The following is a 13,904-nucleotide window of genomic DNA, read 5'->3' as shown; positions in this document are numbered from 1 at the left end:
GGGTGAGCCGCGGAAGATTACCTTGGTGGTTCCCCTCTTTGAACAGGAATAGATAGCCCCAGTGAGATGGGGCCTGGCAGTGGAGCTTTCCCTCCACCGGGAAGTTTTTTTGCACTTTGGTTTTGTTTAATAAACACCCTACCTGGGTTAAACTGTCCCTGGTTGTGCTATTTTCTTCTGTCGTTATGAGCTCGAATTAATTAGGATAGGCAAACTCTTTAAATTGACTGAAATTGAATCCAACTTCAGCATTTGTGGAAAACAAACTAAAAGTTAATGGCATATCAAGCCATTTTAATTCCACGTTCAACTACTTCAGCTAGATTTTTAAACAGCTTGCTATAGTTTCCCCTTTAATGGCAATTAACGGGTTAACGGGTAGGCTGTTGTAACAAAACGAGCTAACTCAACAAATGTCGCCAGTGTAGACTAGCTCAAACCATTTTATTCGGAAATACATATTTGGTAGCCTATGTGATCGAACAACACCATTGGTTCAAGAGAAAAAGAGCACGCCCACGGGTCGTTGATTTGCGTATCTTGTTCATATCCCCATTTCCAGTAGCTCTCCTCCCACTTCGCCAGCACAAGAGAGAAAGAACAGCAGTCTATAACCAGTCCTCCCGTCATCTAAACATATGGCTAAAGCTGGTCTATTTCTTTCTTATATTGTTGTGCCCACTACTCTTTAAAAATTCCGCCGAAAAAGAGAAGACGATTTTCCAAAACATTCTGGCCGTTATCTCACGTAAGTACAAATCCTTCGATTGAATGTTCAATTCGTACAAGCTAGAGCTAGGTAGGTTAGCTGGTGTTCATAACGGCAACGCAACATGGCGGGCTCGGTTCTTTCACTGGCTTGCCTAACGTGTGACAGGCCGGTTACAGTGCGCCCATTTCTGTTCAGAAATGCCTGTATTTAGTGTGTTGTTAATTGTAAACGCGTCATGTCCATTACTACAAATACAATAATCAAGTTCTGTCATGAGAATTCAGACGAAATGTTTGCCGAGCTAACTAGCCTTGTACTTATGCTAGCAAATGTCAACAGCGCCACTGTTGTCAATGAATGATAAGAGTAAAGCAGCTTGTTCTTTGCTCCAATAACTAACTGGCTGTAACTACTAGTTTTTATATTTGAGAATGTGTTTTTTTGTTTTTTGGGGGGAATGTATGGTTATTGTTTTGGTTGTTATTGCCAAGCTGTCTATGGACACAGATGGCATTCTAAACTAAAGTTACTAGTAGAAGAAGGGAATTTGACAGGAAGAAGCCGTCGTCGTTTTCTCTAGCTATCTGTTTAACATCACAGCTGCGTAAGGTAGTTACAAGGTGAAATCGTTTCAGTTTTGCTATTAGCTAGGCATGAAACATAGCTGGTGTGTCTAACTACATTGTTTTGAAAGTGGAGTTACATGCTATGTTAATGTAAACTCTCAAAAATTAGCACTGCATGACGTCTTTTTAAGCTATTGTTAACCTTGCTTGAACACCAGCCACTTAGCTGTGAGTTTGAACTTTTTCTACCATTTAGTAGTACTGTATACCATGAAATTTGATTTGACCTGTCAGCCACCTAATCCTGTCTACACACAACCTGAACAGCTGCTACATGCACACCTTTTTGTATTAATTTCATTGTAATCACAGACTTCCTACATTATCACACTTCTCAATGTGTAGATGGTTATTTAAACTCTCCATCTAATGCGTTTCTTTCCCTCAGGGCTCCCCTGTCTCTGCACAGGAGTACAAACGCTATCCTGAAGGCCTAGGGGCGGCTCTCTACCGAGAGCACTTCGACTTCAACGCTGAGCCTCCTTGGGATCCTAGCTGATAGTGGGACAAGTCCATCTCCTGACTTGTCCATGTAAGTGCACAGGGTCATAAATGCTGTGGAAGTCGCTTTTGATCTGGCTCCCAGGAATCTCCTTGAAACCTGTCAGAATCGACAATGCCCTATATTTGATATAAGTGTTCTGTTTATAGTGAGGTCCGATGTCGATGTGTATGATTTTGTATGCATGTGGTTATTTCTCTGTTTCAGGGCCATTGGTTGAAGAAACTATAAATACAACCCTCAGGAGTATAGTAACAAAAAGGCCTAATGGTGACCAGTCAGCATACAATGTCGATAGTATAGTTGTGTGTATAGTTGAAACAAAAGTTGTTTGTAAACAATACCCTGAAGATGATGTGAAGTGTTTATACTTGTACAGAGATGGTATTATTTCCAATATATGTAAAATGCATAAATGTAAATGCAATATGGATTTTTTACTGACGTGTTTTTGTTACTTTCCAGTTTGTTGCATACCTTCAGGACCCCATAGGCTCAGTCGTGACCTAGATTTGGATTGACTCTTCTTTATGATCGTCGGATTTGCGGAATACGGATGAGATGAAAGGACTTGCAGACGAACCAACCTACATAATTGAACTCCTGGAGGAAGGAGTAACCCTTGACAATGTTATTGACGGACACATCTATGAGCAAGCACTGGTGAGCGGTACTCGTCTGTTAGTATTTCCTACGAATCGTTGTGTGTGTCCTAATCACTGTTTCACCTTACAGCTGAGATTGTAGAAGTATTCTATCTATAGATCTATCTCTGTTTCTCAATTGTTTCTAATTGATTTCCTGTTTGAGTGTCCTACCCTGCTAGAAAGTAGGCATGGATTCATTGGGATCAAAGTAACACTTCTGAAGAAAAGCTTCTTCCCTTTGAGAATCGCTGTCACTCAGACCCCTGCGTCTTGTCACCGCAGGAGGACAAGAGTGCGTTTGTGGTGGGTGACCTCGGTGTGCTAATGAAGCAGCACGTTCTCTGGCAGAGCAGCGTACCTCAGCTGAGGCCCTACTACCCTGTCAAGTGCAACAGCAGCCCCGCTGTCATAGAGATCCTGGCCTCTCTGGGCCTGGGCTTTGTTTGCACCAACAAGGTAAGATCACCCAACCCACATGTTTGTGTGAGTTAAAAACGTGTATTGGGGGGAGGAGGAGATTTTGTACTTACTTTGATTTATTTTTGTCCTTGTGTCCGGGTTCTCAAAGACGGAAGTCTCACTGGTGCTTGACCATGGCGTTCCACCCGAGAACATCATCATGTCTGGAGTTTGCAAACAGCTGACACACATCAAGCATGCTGCCAAGAATGGTATTAACCACCTGATGTGCGACAGTGAGACTGAACTCTGCAAGATAGCACGATCTCACCCCAGTGCCAAGTAGGTGTCCATCACAACACTTTTGATGGAAGTCTCCTTTAAATGCCCTAATTGAGCTTAAGAAATCGCAGAGATCTAACTCCTATGTCACCGTAGCCACCTCATAAAGCTTTGTGGATTCCTTCGTTAATATTCTCAGACTCCTGAGACAAGTGTGGAAACGGTTAGCGAGTAGATAAGACATCTTTGTTATTCGGAGGTCGTGTTTGATGGCTGTTTTCTGTGTCCCAGACTGCTGCTGCAGGTGACCACTGCTCCCCACGCCGCCGAGCACAGCATGGCGTTCGGCTGCTCCCTGAAGAGCTGTAAGCATCTGCTGGAGGCGGCCAAGGACCTGGGGGTCGAGGTCGTAGGAGTAACGTGAGTAACCTGGAGGCACAAAGTATACTGTGGTCAACTTGTGTAACGGTACCAAATCATTCTTAAAATGGGGTGCTTCAGTCAGACCTTGATTCAGATGAGGAATCTGTCGTACACCAAAATTGGCAACTAGCGGATGTATACGAATGGCAGGGTGTGTAGTTATTATATTGTATTAGTATATGCTGTTGATTAGCTTGTAACTGGCAAAGGCTGACACAGTGTTGGTGGTTGTGAAACATACAACATCTTAACAGAACTGAGCGTTGCCGATATGCAATTCCTCAGGTCTGTAGGCATTTGAGCCTGATGTCTGCAGCGTGGTGGATTTTTGGGTAGGTTGTGGAAGGAAGTTCCAGGGTCCGGTTTACATCCAAAACCTGCACACTACTATGTCTGCTGTCAAACCTTTCAATACTGTGCCAATACAAACGATCTGAACTGACAAGTCTGCTCTGCGCTGGAGCTATCAGGTTTGTTGCTGGCATTTGCATCGTAGACAGCAATTGGCTTTTGAATTTGTGACGTACCAAATCTATCTTGCCTGGGAAACCATTTTAATCTTGGGTTTGGAAAAGTGCTTAAGTAGAGACATGTGAGAACACTTCTCTAGTGACAAGCTTTGCACAGATGCAAGTCAGTATAATCAAGGTCAGACTTTTTAGGGGACTTAAACATAAGAACAACTTTTTAACAACTATTTTAAGTAGAGGGGCATGGTTAACCCTTGTGTTATCTTCGGGTCATTGTGACCCACCGTCGTATTGCGACAAATTTACCTCATACAAAAACAAAGTGAAGCATTTTCTTTTAACTGTCTGGCTGTCTCAGACCCCCCACATTGGAATGGTTAAAAGAAAATTATTTTTATTTGTTTTTGTATTGGGTAAAATTGGGTAAACACAACGATGGTTCGTTATGAACCTTTGGGTCATGTGACCCGAAGGCAGCACGAGGGTTAAGATAGTTATCCAGCAGTGTACATGACTATCAGTCAGTACAGTGGGAAGTGCATCAGAGTAGCTAGCATATGAAAGAAGACACCACGGTGTGAACACAGATGACCAGAGGATCAGGCATCTTGCACAAACATTTGACATCGGAAATTCAACAGCAGAGTCAATTTAGAAGAGAGAAATGACTAATCGTATCACTGTACATTTTTGGGGGGGTCAGATCGGACAACTTCATTTGATGTCGGATTTCTGTTGTCCCACACGAGCCTGGTTGAACCTTGAGTCTCTATTGACGTGATTTTGTTGAAGGCTTGACGTGTTTATCTCTTTAGGTTCCACATCCCCTCCTCCTGCAAAGACCTCCAGGCCTACGCCCACGCGCTGTCAGATGCCCGCTGTGTGTTCGACATGGGGGTAAGAAGTTTTACAAGGTTCCCATCAAGGCTTGATAAAGACGGAAAAAAATATTGTGGGAAACTTTCTGACACTTTCTGATGTGTTTAAAGGAGTGTAACCATAGGTCATTTCAGTCTAAAACTGACTGAAACTAAGATTACAGCTGTATAAATGGGCTTTATTGTCTTATTGTGTTCGAAGCTGCTTCCTCTGCACTTGGAGGTTTTAATGCAATGTGTGTGTTTTTCTGTTAAGACTGACTTGGGTTTCAACATGAAAATCCTGGATATTGGAGGTGGATTCACTGGCTCAGAGGCCCAGCTGAGACAGGTAACGTAATTACACTTCTATCATTGTTTACATCCAATTATTTGATTATCCATAGCCCTCTTTTATCAATTCAGCTGCTTCTCAGTTGTTGCCCACAGTGAGTGATGAAACTTGTCTGGTGTAGGTCAACAGTGCCATCAGGCCTCTGTTGGACGCCTACTTCCCTCCTCTGTCTGGGGTGGAAGTCCTAGCAGAAGCTGGCAGCTTTTACGTATCATCTGCCTTCACCCTTGCTGTCAGTGTGATTGGCAAGAAGGTTAAGGCCCAGGACTGGAACAGCCTTCCCATAGGTAAGGGTCAAGATTACCCAACTCTCTCTCCTCCCAGTCTGTAGATGTGTTCGTTTGAGGCAGGTTGCACTGAACATACAGGTTAACCAGTTGACTCCCAATGATGAGTTCAGTATGATGTCACCTTTTTCAATGCAACCTTTTGCTATTTCTAGTTGGACTGAGTCCCAACAGCAAGCCAGAGTTCCTGTACTACATGAACGAAGGCGTGTACGGGTCATTTGGCCACAAGCTACTGGGAAACATTGTCCCTGTACCATCTGTGCACAAGGTCAGTATGCCGCCAGGATGCAACCACTAGCTACTGTAATTTAATCCTCGCAGAACCAGCTCCCAGTCTGCATAGGATCTTCCTACATCTCCTGAACTCTGGGCTTCTAATGTCATACTAAAATGCCAGGAATCTGTGTAAAGTTGAAGTATGGATGTGTATGGCTCAGGACCCATTTAAATACTATTGAACGCATTTTTTGCATGTATTCACACATGGGTGAAATGAAAACTTATCATTTTCAGGCCTGCTGGGTTTTTTTGTGTGGAATGTGGTTTAGTTGGGAATCAAAACATATGGATGTGTTGGATTTCCTTGAAGCGCTTTCAGTCATGATGCAATATGCCCTTAACAAGCCCCCTCACCAACACATGGGCAGTACTGTTTTACTGCCCTCTCTGTTGGCCAGGCATGGACTCTTCATTGTGTGAACTGTATAGTGTACAGAACCAGCTCCTGATGACCTCATTAACACTCCTCTTACACAGAAGCCGCTGACTGCAGAGGAGCCGGTATTTCCAAGCAGCCTTTGGGGTCCGTCATGTGACCCTCTGGAGCAGGTGGTGGAGCGCTGTTTGCTGCCGGAGCTGGCTGTGGGGGAGTGGCTGGTCTTCAACAACATGGGTGCCAATAGCCTGGAGGACTTCAACACCTTCAACAGTGAAATCAGACCGCCTATCTACTACACCATCTCCATGGGGGACTGGTAAGGGAGGGTGTGGTGTCAAGTTGTGGGAGACTAGTGCAGCCCTCACCCTACTGTTTGTTCGTTTGTGGCAGCAAATATTCATAATTGCCAGTGTTGCTTGTGCTGTGGACTTAATTGATTCCGATATGCAGCAACGTTGCTTTTTGTTTTCCCTCCAGGTACGAGATGCAGGAGGCAGGATTGTCTCTGGACAGTGCTATGAAGAATTTCTCCCTTGTCCAGTACGGCATGTAACCCCCTCTTCATGTCTCACTCGCTCTCCTCGGGTTGAGACCCGCCTTTGCTCCCACTCTTTCTCACACAAGAGATCCCCTGACCACAGGGGGCCAGGGGCAAAATGTGGTCAACATTCCAACTGCCTTGGGGGAAAATGCAGTGTTCAACTTGTCAGGAAAATTAAAAAGACTTAAGATTTCCTGGAGACAGGAAGCAATTGGTGTTTTAATACCTCAATTAAATGTGTCTTGGTAAAAATTATATATTTTCCCTGCTCTCCCCCTTCCCAAGCGCCTCCCTCCTACTGAAAATACCTTTCAGCTATAAGACCAGCCCTATTTAAACGAGTACATTATGCAACAAAACGGATGACCGGAGATGGGACCCACACCTCTTTGGGTTTCCTAATCAAATACAGTTTACATAAATGTAAAAAATTATTTTAATTCTATTATGTATTGATTTACTGTTGACAGTCTTGTAAATCAATTATCTGTTCAACATGCTACATTTGTCAATGTAAGATGATTTTCAAGAAATTTGCTATTTAAAATCAGTATATGGTTAGGTTCTTTGACCCACCTCTCTGGCATAGTAACCGTAAGTAAAATTTATGTTGATTGTGACATGAAGACATTAACCCATTCTTTCTTGCGATTCACTAGTTTGGGTTTATTTATTGGATTTGTAGAACACTGTGGAGCATGTTTCTGCTCCAACCCCAGAAGTGTTTCCTTGGTACAGGCTGTAACTCAATTAGCAGTATTCCTTGATAAGATATCGATGTGTTTTAATGCTACTTAGATATGTGTGCTGTGATTGCCATTGTGACCTCCTGCTCTCACTTTTGAAAAGGCATGCAAAGGAATTGTTGAGGGTTTGTTTCAGTAAGCCATAGTCTCTTGTCTGAACTCCAAGTTGACCTAGGCATGGTGCCAGTGATCAGTGCAAGGAGGGAGGTCCAACTCATTAAGCCATGCTGGTGTAACTGGTGTGTTGCATCGCTCGTCAGGAGAGCTTCCTCCCTACCTGCCCATAATGAGGTGTGAACTTGGGTCCTCTGACTTGACGCAACAACCACCTCTATAAACACCGCTTTAACCAACTACGCCACTGAAAAGCTCTTTGATGGCGCAGGTGGGGAGTATACATCCTGAGTAGTGTGTTTAACCAATTTGAGTCAGTTACACTGGAACAAGCAAACCTAAACTCAGCTTAAGGACTCAATGTTTTGAGTGCCTAGGGTATACGGTCCAAAACTACAGCCTTCTACATACTTGTCACCCTGTTGCATAAACATGTGACTGCTGATTATATCAATAATTTGTCATGGTTTTGTTTGTTCTTCTAAAGTATAATAACAGAACAAGCATATATAATGGAACTGGGCCTTCTCCGATCCTGTTCCTCAGAGTTCTTCAAGTGGCTTGGTCTGCTGGTACATTAGCTTACACAGTATAAGCAGCTTCCTGCAGTGTTAGCGTCTGGCTCTAACAACAGGGAGTGGTGTTCATTTGCTAAGACTTAAACGGCAAATGTTTCATCTCACTGAAACACCCGGATTGTCTGTTTTATACTTTAGCAATTCCTCCCCATGTCTGTCTAAATTGTGAGTTGTGTGTGGGCAATAACATGGAGTCTTGTACATCTAAATGTCAAACTAAGATTATGGTGACCTGACTGTACTCCAGTTAAAAAAGAATCCTGCCCCCTGTTGAAAAAGTATGTATTGTAAATTACTTTCTGTCTAAGGCACTAATGGACCATTGCCTGTTTTTGACTGTAAATTGTACTTGTTAAGGTAATGAAAGTGAATAATTTAATACATCTCTTTGATTGAAACATTTCTGCCCTGTGTATTTAATTTTCATATATATATATGAACTAACCATTATTATGCAACTATCTTATCGCCATTGAAGAGGCAACATAGCTATGAGTGCATAATGTATTGTTATTCCCGCGTTACTGATTACATTCGCCAGGCTGATGCCAAATCTGCTGCTGACACAATTTTTGTAAGTGACACAGAATTTCCAATCCCTTTCCTGATGCTCCTTAAATTACATTAGATTTAGCAGGTCGAGAAACGATTTGAGTCATACAGCCCTAGGTGGCAGTACGGCAAATACGTGGATGCCGACTCCTGCCGTAAAACATCAGAGAAGAAGACAACCTCTCAACAGAGCCAATGGTACTGGTCTATGCAAATTTAACTGGCGTCACTTCCCAGGCAGCCATTTTTGTGTTGCAGGAGAGGAAAGAAAGATCGACACAGCATCATATTGTAGTAGTATGCATGATTATTGCTGTTAGCTGCTTGTATTGTAGCGGGTGCGTCCTCTGTAACGGTACTGGATTTGTGAGTACTAAGCATTGTCCACGTGGCTTGAAATCAGTCGCGTGATAGGTTATTGTCATTTGCGGAGTGGAAGCTGGTTAGAAGCAGCAAGCTATCCTGTCAAGCATCTTCCATTTGACATCGAAGGTAAGGATGCAAGTTTGTCAGTCATGGCCCATGGTAGTAATACAGAAACACCGCCACTATAGCATATCACAAAGGTTGAGAGACGAGTATTACACCGTTAATGAAAGCTATATATTAAGCCATTGTTTTATAAGAGGCGTCTTTGATAGGAGAGGCAAAGTTGGCTACGGTACAGCTTAATTAACCAGACTAGATTTCTAGTTAGCCTACTTGGAGCAGAAAGGAAACTATCTAGCTTTTTAATACTAGACGTCAAATGGCGCGTTTTAAGATGGAAAATGCAGTACCAGGAATACATTTTTCACCACAGGATGCAGGATATATATATATTGTATAGAACGAGTATGGGCCCAGATGCTTAACAAAATAAATAATATTAATTACAATTATAATTAAAATAATGATATTGTATGAATGACCAATGTGTTCCCTGGTTCATCATACCATTTAAATGGCTCTTTTGACGTCCTTTTCTTTAGATTGCTTTACAATGTACCAGATTCCTGTTGGAAGTTTGGATGTAATCCGAAAAACCAGGAGAAAGGTGAAGCACGTTCTGAGTGACATTGGACTGGAGGATTGTCAAAATCTTCTGGATACGGTAGGCTTATATTTAGTTGACAGTTTGAGTGGGGACAATATGTATGTTGTTTTTTTTTTTACAATATTCTATTGACAAAGTATTGTGAGCTTACTGCTTTGGTGTAATATCTGATACAGGAGCTGCAGAATTCTGACCCAGGTGATGATGTTTTTCTTGAGACGGAATGGACTGATTTAACGGAGGGCTTCAATGGCAGAGGGAGGAAAAAGGTAAACATCAAGTAGGAGTTAACCCTAAACCTACTGTTGGAAACTTGAAACCAAAAAAGTAGGATAGACATCCCACAAAACTACTCTTCAAACATGCATACACACAACTGACCAACAGTTCCCGCGTTTGTATACAGTTTCATCTAATTCACTTTCGCTTGTGCTCCTTCTCCTCTTCAGTGGGTGTATCGCACGGATACAATGTGCTGCAGCCTGTGCACATATCATACACGGAACTGGCGAAGCTTTAAATATCACGTACAACGTGAACATGACTACGAGAGGAAAATCTGTGCCCTGTCACCCTGTCCCTTATGCCCATTTGTAGGACACCCTAAAGTTGTCCGAAAGCATGGCCGGCTCTTCCATTCTATCTCACCAGCACCAAGTACAGAAATCAGTGCAGCCGCGGTACGGCTGATATCACAAAAGAAAGGAGAAAGGTACCGATGCCAGAAGTGTGCCTTTCGGAGCTCTGTCTTATACGCCATCAAGAAGCATGTCCTCCTTACACACCTCGGGAGTATATTGCGTCAATTCAGCAGTAAAACAGTGGACCCAGAACAACCACTCTCAAAAAGATACTACTGCAAGGACTGTCAGACATCTCTTGCAAACCTCGATCAAATGCTCCACCATGTCCTTGTCTCAACAGCCCATCAGTTGATAAACGTACACGTGAAACCCTTCATCATTGAAAACAGAAACTATAACACTGCCACATACCGCCCCCCAACAAAAAGCCAAGTCCTTGCTAAAACGGAACCGCTCCAGTTAATTAACAGTCTCCTGGTTGCGTCCTCGAACAACCAGCTTGTGTCCTCACCTGCGACAGGAGCTCCTAACAGTGTCTCTTTCATGTGTGTTCCTGGGACCAACCTTCCTCCACAGGCTTCAGCCCTAGTTCAGCTGGCCAGTGCCGAGGCTAAGGGCTTGATCAAGCGTGGGACTCCCATAACCTTCCAAAGTGCTTTACCCACAAGGACGGGACCAGCCACAATGCCTTTAGGTGGCATAGGCCCACCTACTGCCAGGCTTGCCATATCATCCAGCGGTGCTTCTAGGCAGGCACCACCCATGGGTGTCCCTGGGCGGCATCCACAGCAGCCATGGACACAAGTCCTCCAGCAGCCGCTCATGGTGACACAAAAACTCCCGCTCAACCAAACCACCCCACAAGGCACAATGCTGACTTCTCAGTCCCTTTTAAGTCACCTGATTCCCACCGGCAACAAAATAAATGGCATGCCGACATACACCTTAGCTCCATTAAAGATGGCGCAGTCTGGTTGCATGGAAACCCCTCAGAATACAGGCAGTCCTCTCCAACCAATAAAGCCAACAAGTAATTCCGTACCTCAAGCCAAGCGCTGGGTCGCGTGTCCCATCTGCAATGAACTCTTTCCATCCGATGTCTATGAAGTACATACAGAGGTTGTCCACAAGGCCACATCCAGAAATGAAAGCATGGCAGCAAAGGCACCATTCCTCCGGAAAATGCCGGACAAAACGGTCAAGTGTTTGATGTGCAAGGTCTTGGTGTCTGAAAAGGGGCTCCTTGAACACCTGCTGCACGGGCTGGACTGCATGTTCTGCTCTCAGAAGTTTAACTCGATCAAATCTTTCGTCGACCACTCCAAAGAGCACAATCCCTCGCAAAAAGCCTATTGTGAATACATAAGGCGTGAGTACAGACTCTACACGAACAGCTCAGGGAAACTTCTCTTTCCTTACTTTGATATAAACACTACTGCACCCAAGGAGATACTGGGAGACACAGAGCTCAACCTCGCCCTGGTGACCAAATCTCTCGACCTCATCTTCTTAAAGATGCTGCCTATCAGTAGTCATCCGGTGTGTTCCACGCCGATGAAAACGGTTCGCACACGCTGTTTGTTTTGTGACGAGAACTGCCAAACTCCAGACAAATACCAGGAACACTTGCGTCACAAGCACTTTGTAGATACTACTGTCCATGCCATTTTGAAGACTGCAGCATTCAAGTGCATTTACTGCAATGGGGTATACACAGGAAGAGTCACACAGAGGGCAATCGTTTTTCACTTGCGGCGTTGCCAGTGTGCACCCAAGGAACCGAAAAACACTGAAGAAAGTATGCCCCCCACCAGTGGACAACCAGTACTGCTGCCTACTGCTAACAAGCTGACAGTGGTGAAACCTTCCCCAAAGCTCCAAAACAATCAGGCGTCTGTGTTTTACTTTGCCCAGTTCCAACAAGGACCAGTCCTACAAGCACCGCTCCTTCAAGCAAATCTCCAACAAGCCCCGCTCCAACAAGCCCCGCTCCAACAAGCCCCGCTCCAACAAGCCCCACTCCAACAAGCCCCGCTCCAACAAGCCCCGCTCCAACAAGCGCCGCTCCAACAAGCCCCGCTCCAACAAGCCCCGCTCCAACAAGCGCCGCTCCAACAAGCGCCGCTCCAACAAGCGCCGCTCCAACAAGCGCCGCTCCAACAAGCGCCGCTCCAACAAGCGCCGCTCCAACAAGCGCCGCTCCAACAAGCGCCCCTCCAACAAGCGCCCCTCCAACAAGCGCCCCTCCAACAAGACCCTCTCCTGCAAACACTTCTCCCAAGTCCAATCCCTATGTCCAGCTGTGAGCCTGAACAATCTGAAGCAGAGAAGCTAAGCAAGCTAAGGCTGGAGATGGCATGGAAGGAAGCCATGGAGGCCAACAAGCGAGAGAGACAACAGAGGGCTGAGATACGCAAAAGACAGGAGCTAGAAAGGGAAATGGCACAAGCCACAGTACAGCCTGAGATTGAGATCGACCCCACGGTTCAGCTGGCACTTGATCCCAGCGGGCTGGAGCGTCAGGCCCCTGAAGAACGGAAAGACTTCCTTACCAGATACTTCCACAAAAGTCCATACTTGACCAAGAAGGAGTCTGATGAGCTGAGTAAAAGACTGCTGCTCACCAAGTCTGAGATATCCCTGCTCTTCGGCAACAAGCGGACCAAGTGCATAAGGACCATACACAAACACACTGCTGCTGTCTTCCTTGGCTTCAACATGGCAGAGTTGAACAAAGTCAGGCATAATCTTCTCATCCCAGAAGTGGTCTCAGCAGACCTGGATGACACTGAAGAACCAGAGAAATCAGAAGAAAAAGAGGAAACCGCCAATTCAAGTAAACAGTCTGAATCTGAGGAGATCGCAAATGAAGAAGAACCTGTGGAATCAGAGAGAACACAACTTTCAGAGGCTACAAATGAAATGGCTGAACCAGATAAATGAGGAAAGGATGTGTTTGCATGTACAGTACCAGTCAAAAGTTTGGACACACCTTCCCATTCAGTTGAATGGGATACCACGTGTCCACACTTTTGACTGGTACTGTATACTTTGTGTTCCTCAGCACCTTCGTCAACCTTCGTGTTTCTTCCTAGATCTGTGGCCATGGTGCACTAGGTTGTTGACAAGGTTCATAAACTCCATTTGATTTGGGACAGTTTGGGAATGTTTTTTTATAGTTGATTTGGGACTTCTGCTCAAAGGGTATCTAACTTGGCCAGTTTCCATTGTCAGTCATCCTACTGACATTTCAAATACCATGTTTGTACATGCTATAAAGGGTCTTTTTGTTGCGATGTTAACTATTTGCACAAAAAAAACTTTGTTTTGAGATCTAGATTGCCAATAAATGGTATCCATTGGGTCTTTGTTCCTTATATTGCTGTTTCAACACCCAGCTAACAATATAAACCTAGTCTATTCAAGTGTGATTTACTGTCTTCATTAATGCTTACAAGATGAACTTCTCGAGCAACTGTCGTGAAAACAGACTTTCCTTATAAAGGTAGTACTTCTCAGCATCAGGTGTTTG

The 13,904-nt window shown here is 44.3% G+C and overlaps 2 protein-coding genes across 2 annotated transcripts; both read left to right on the top strand.

The window, feature by feature from the left end:
• The first annotated feature begins 590 nt into the window (after window positions 1–590).
• On the top strand, window positions 591–8,598 carry LOC136962123 (antizyme inhibitor 1-like). Its single transcript, XM_067255778.1, has 12 exons — window positions 591–748; window positions 1,727–1,870; window positions 2,306–2,503; window positions 2,770–2,943; window positions 3,056–3,228; window positions 3,460–3,588; window positions 4,877–4,958; window positions 5,196–5,270; window positions 5,395–5,560; window positions 5,716–5,831; window positions 6,320–6,537; window positions 6,699–8,598. Exons 3-12 carry the CDS (start codon window positions 2,402–2,404, stop codon window positions 6,772–6,774), a joined length of 1,311 nt encoding a protein of 436 aa, XP_067111879.1. The 5' UTR covers window positions 591–748; window positions 1,727–1,870; window positions 2,306–2,401; the 3' UTR covers window positions 6,775–8,598.
• A 520-nt stretch (window positions 8,599–9,118) lies between these two features.
• Window positions 9,119–13,803, top strand: adnp2b (ADNP homeobox 2b). Its single transcript, XM_067256397.1, has 4 exons — window positions 9,119–9,244; window positions 9,724–9,845; window positions 9,965–10,057; window positions 10,238–13,803. The coding sequence occupies exons 2-4, from the start codon at window positions 9,735–9,737 to the stop codon at window positions 13,313–13,315; spliced, it is 3,282 nt and encodes a 1,093-aa protein (XP_067112498.1). The 5' UTR covers window positions 9,119–9,244; window positions 9,724–9,734; the 3' UTR covers window positions 13,316–13,803.
• The last annotated feature ends 101 nt before the right edge of the window (window positions 13,804–13,904 follow it).

The sequence above is a fragment of the Osmerus mordax genome, chromosome 18 (assembly GCF_038355195.1).
Source record: "Osmerus mordax isolate fOsmMor3 chromosome 18, fOsmMor3.pri, whole genome shotgun sequence".
Lineage (NCBI taxonomy): Eukaryota > Metazoa > Chordata > Actinopteri > Osmeriformes > Osmeridae > Osmerus > Osmerus mordax.
This window is presented reverse-complemented; position numbering and strand designations above follow the sequence as displayed.

Coding starts and splice junctions, on each gene's coding strand:
- LOC136962123 (XM_067255778.1), top strand. CDS start 2,402: ATGAAAGGACTTGCAGACGAACCAACCTACATAATTGAACTCCTGGAG. Junction 2,944..3,055: donor GCTTTGTTTGCACCAACAAG/GTAAGATCACCC, acceptor GGGTTCTCAAAG/ACGGAAGTCTCACTGGTGCT. Junction 4,959..5,195: donor GCTGTGTGTTCGACATGGGG/GTAAGAAGTTTT, acceptor TTTTCTGTTAAG/ACTGACTTGGGTTTCAACAT.
- adnp2b (XM_067256397.1), top strand. CDS start 9,735: ATGTACCAGATTCCTGTTGGAAGTTTGGATGTAATCCGAAAAACCAGG. Junction 9,846..9,964: donor GTCAAAATCTTCTGGATACG/GTAGGCTTATAT, acceptor TATCTGATACAG/GAGCTGCAGAATTCTGACCC. Junction 10,058..10,237: donor ATGGCAGAGGGAGGAAAAAG/GTAAACATCAAG, acceptor TCTCCTCTTCAG/TGGGTGTATCGCACGGATAC.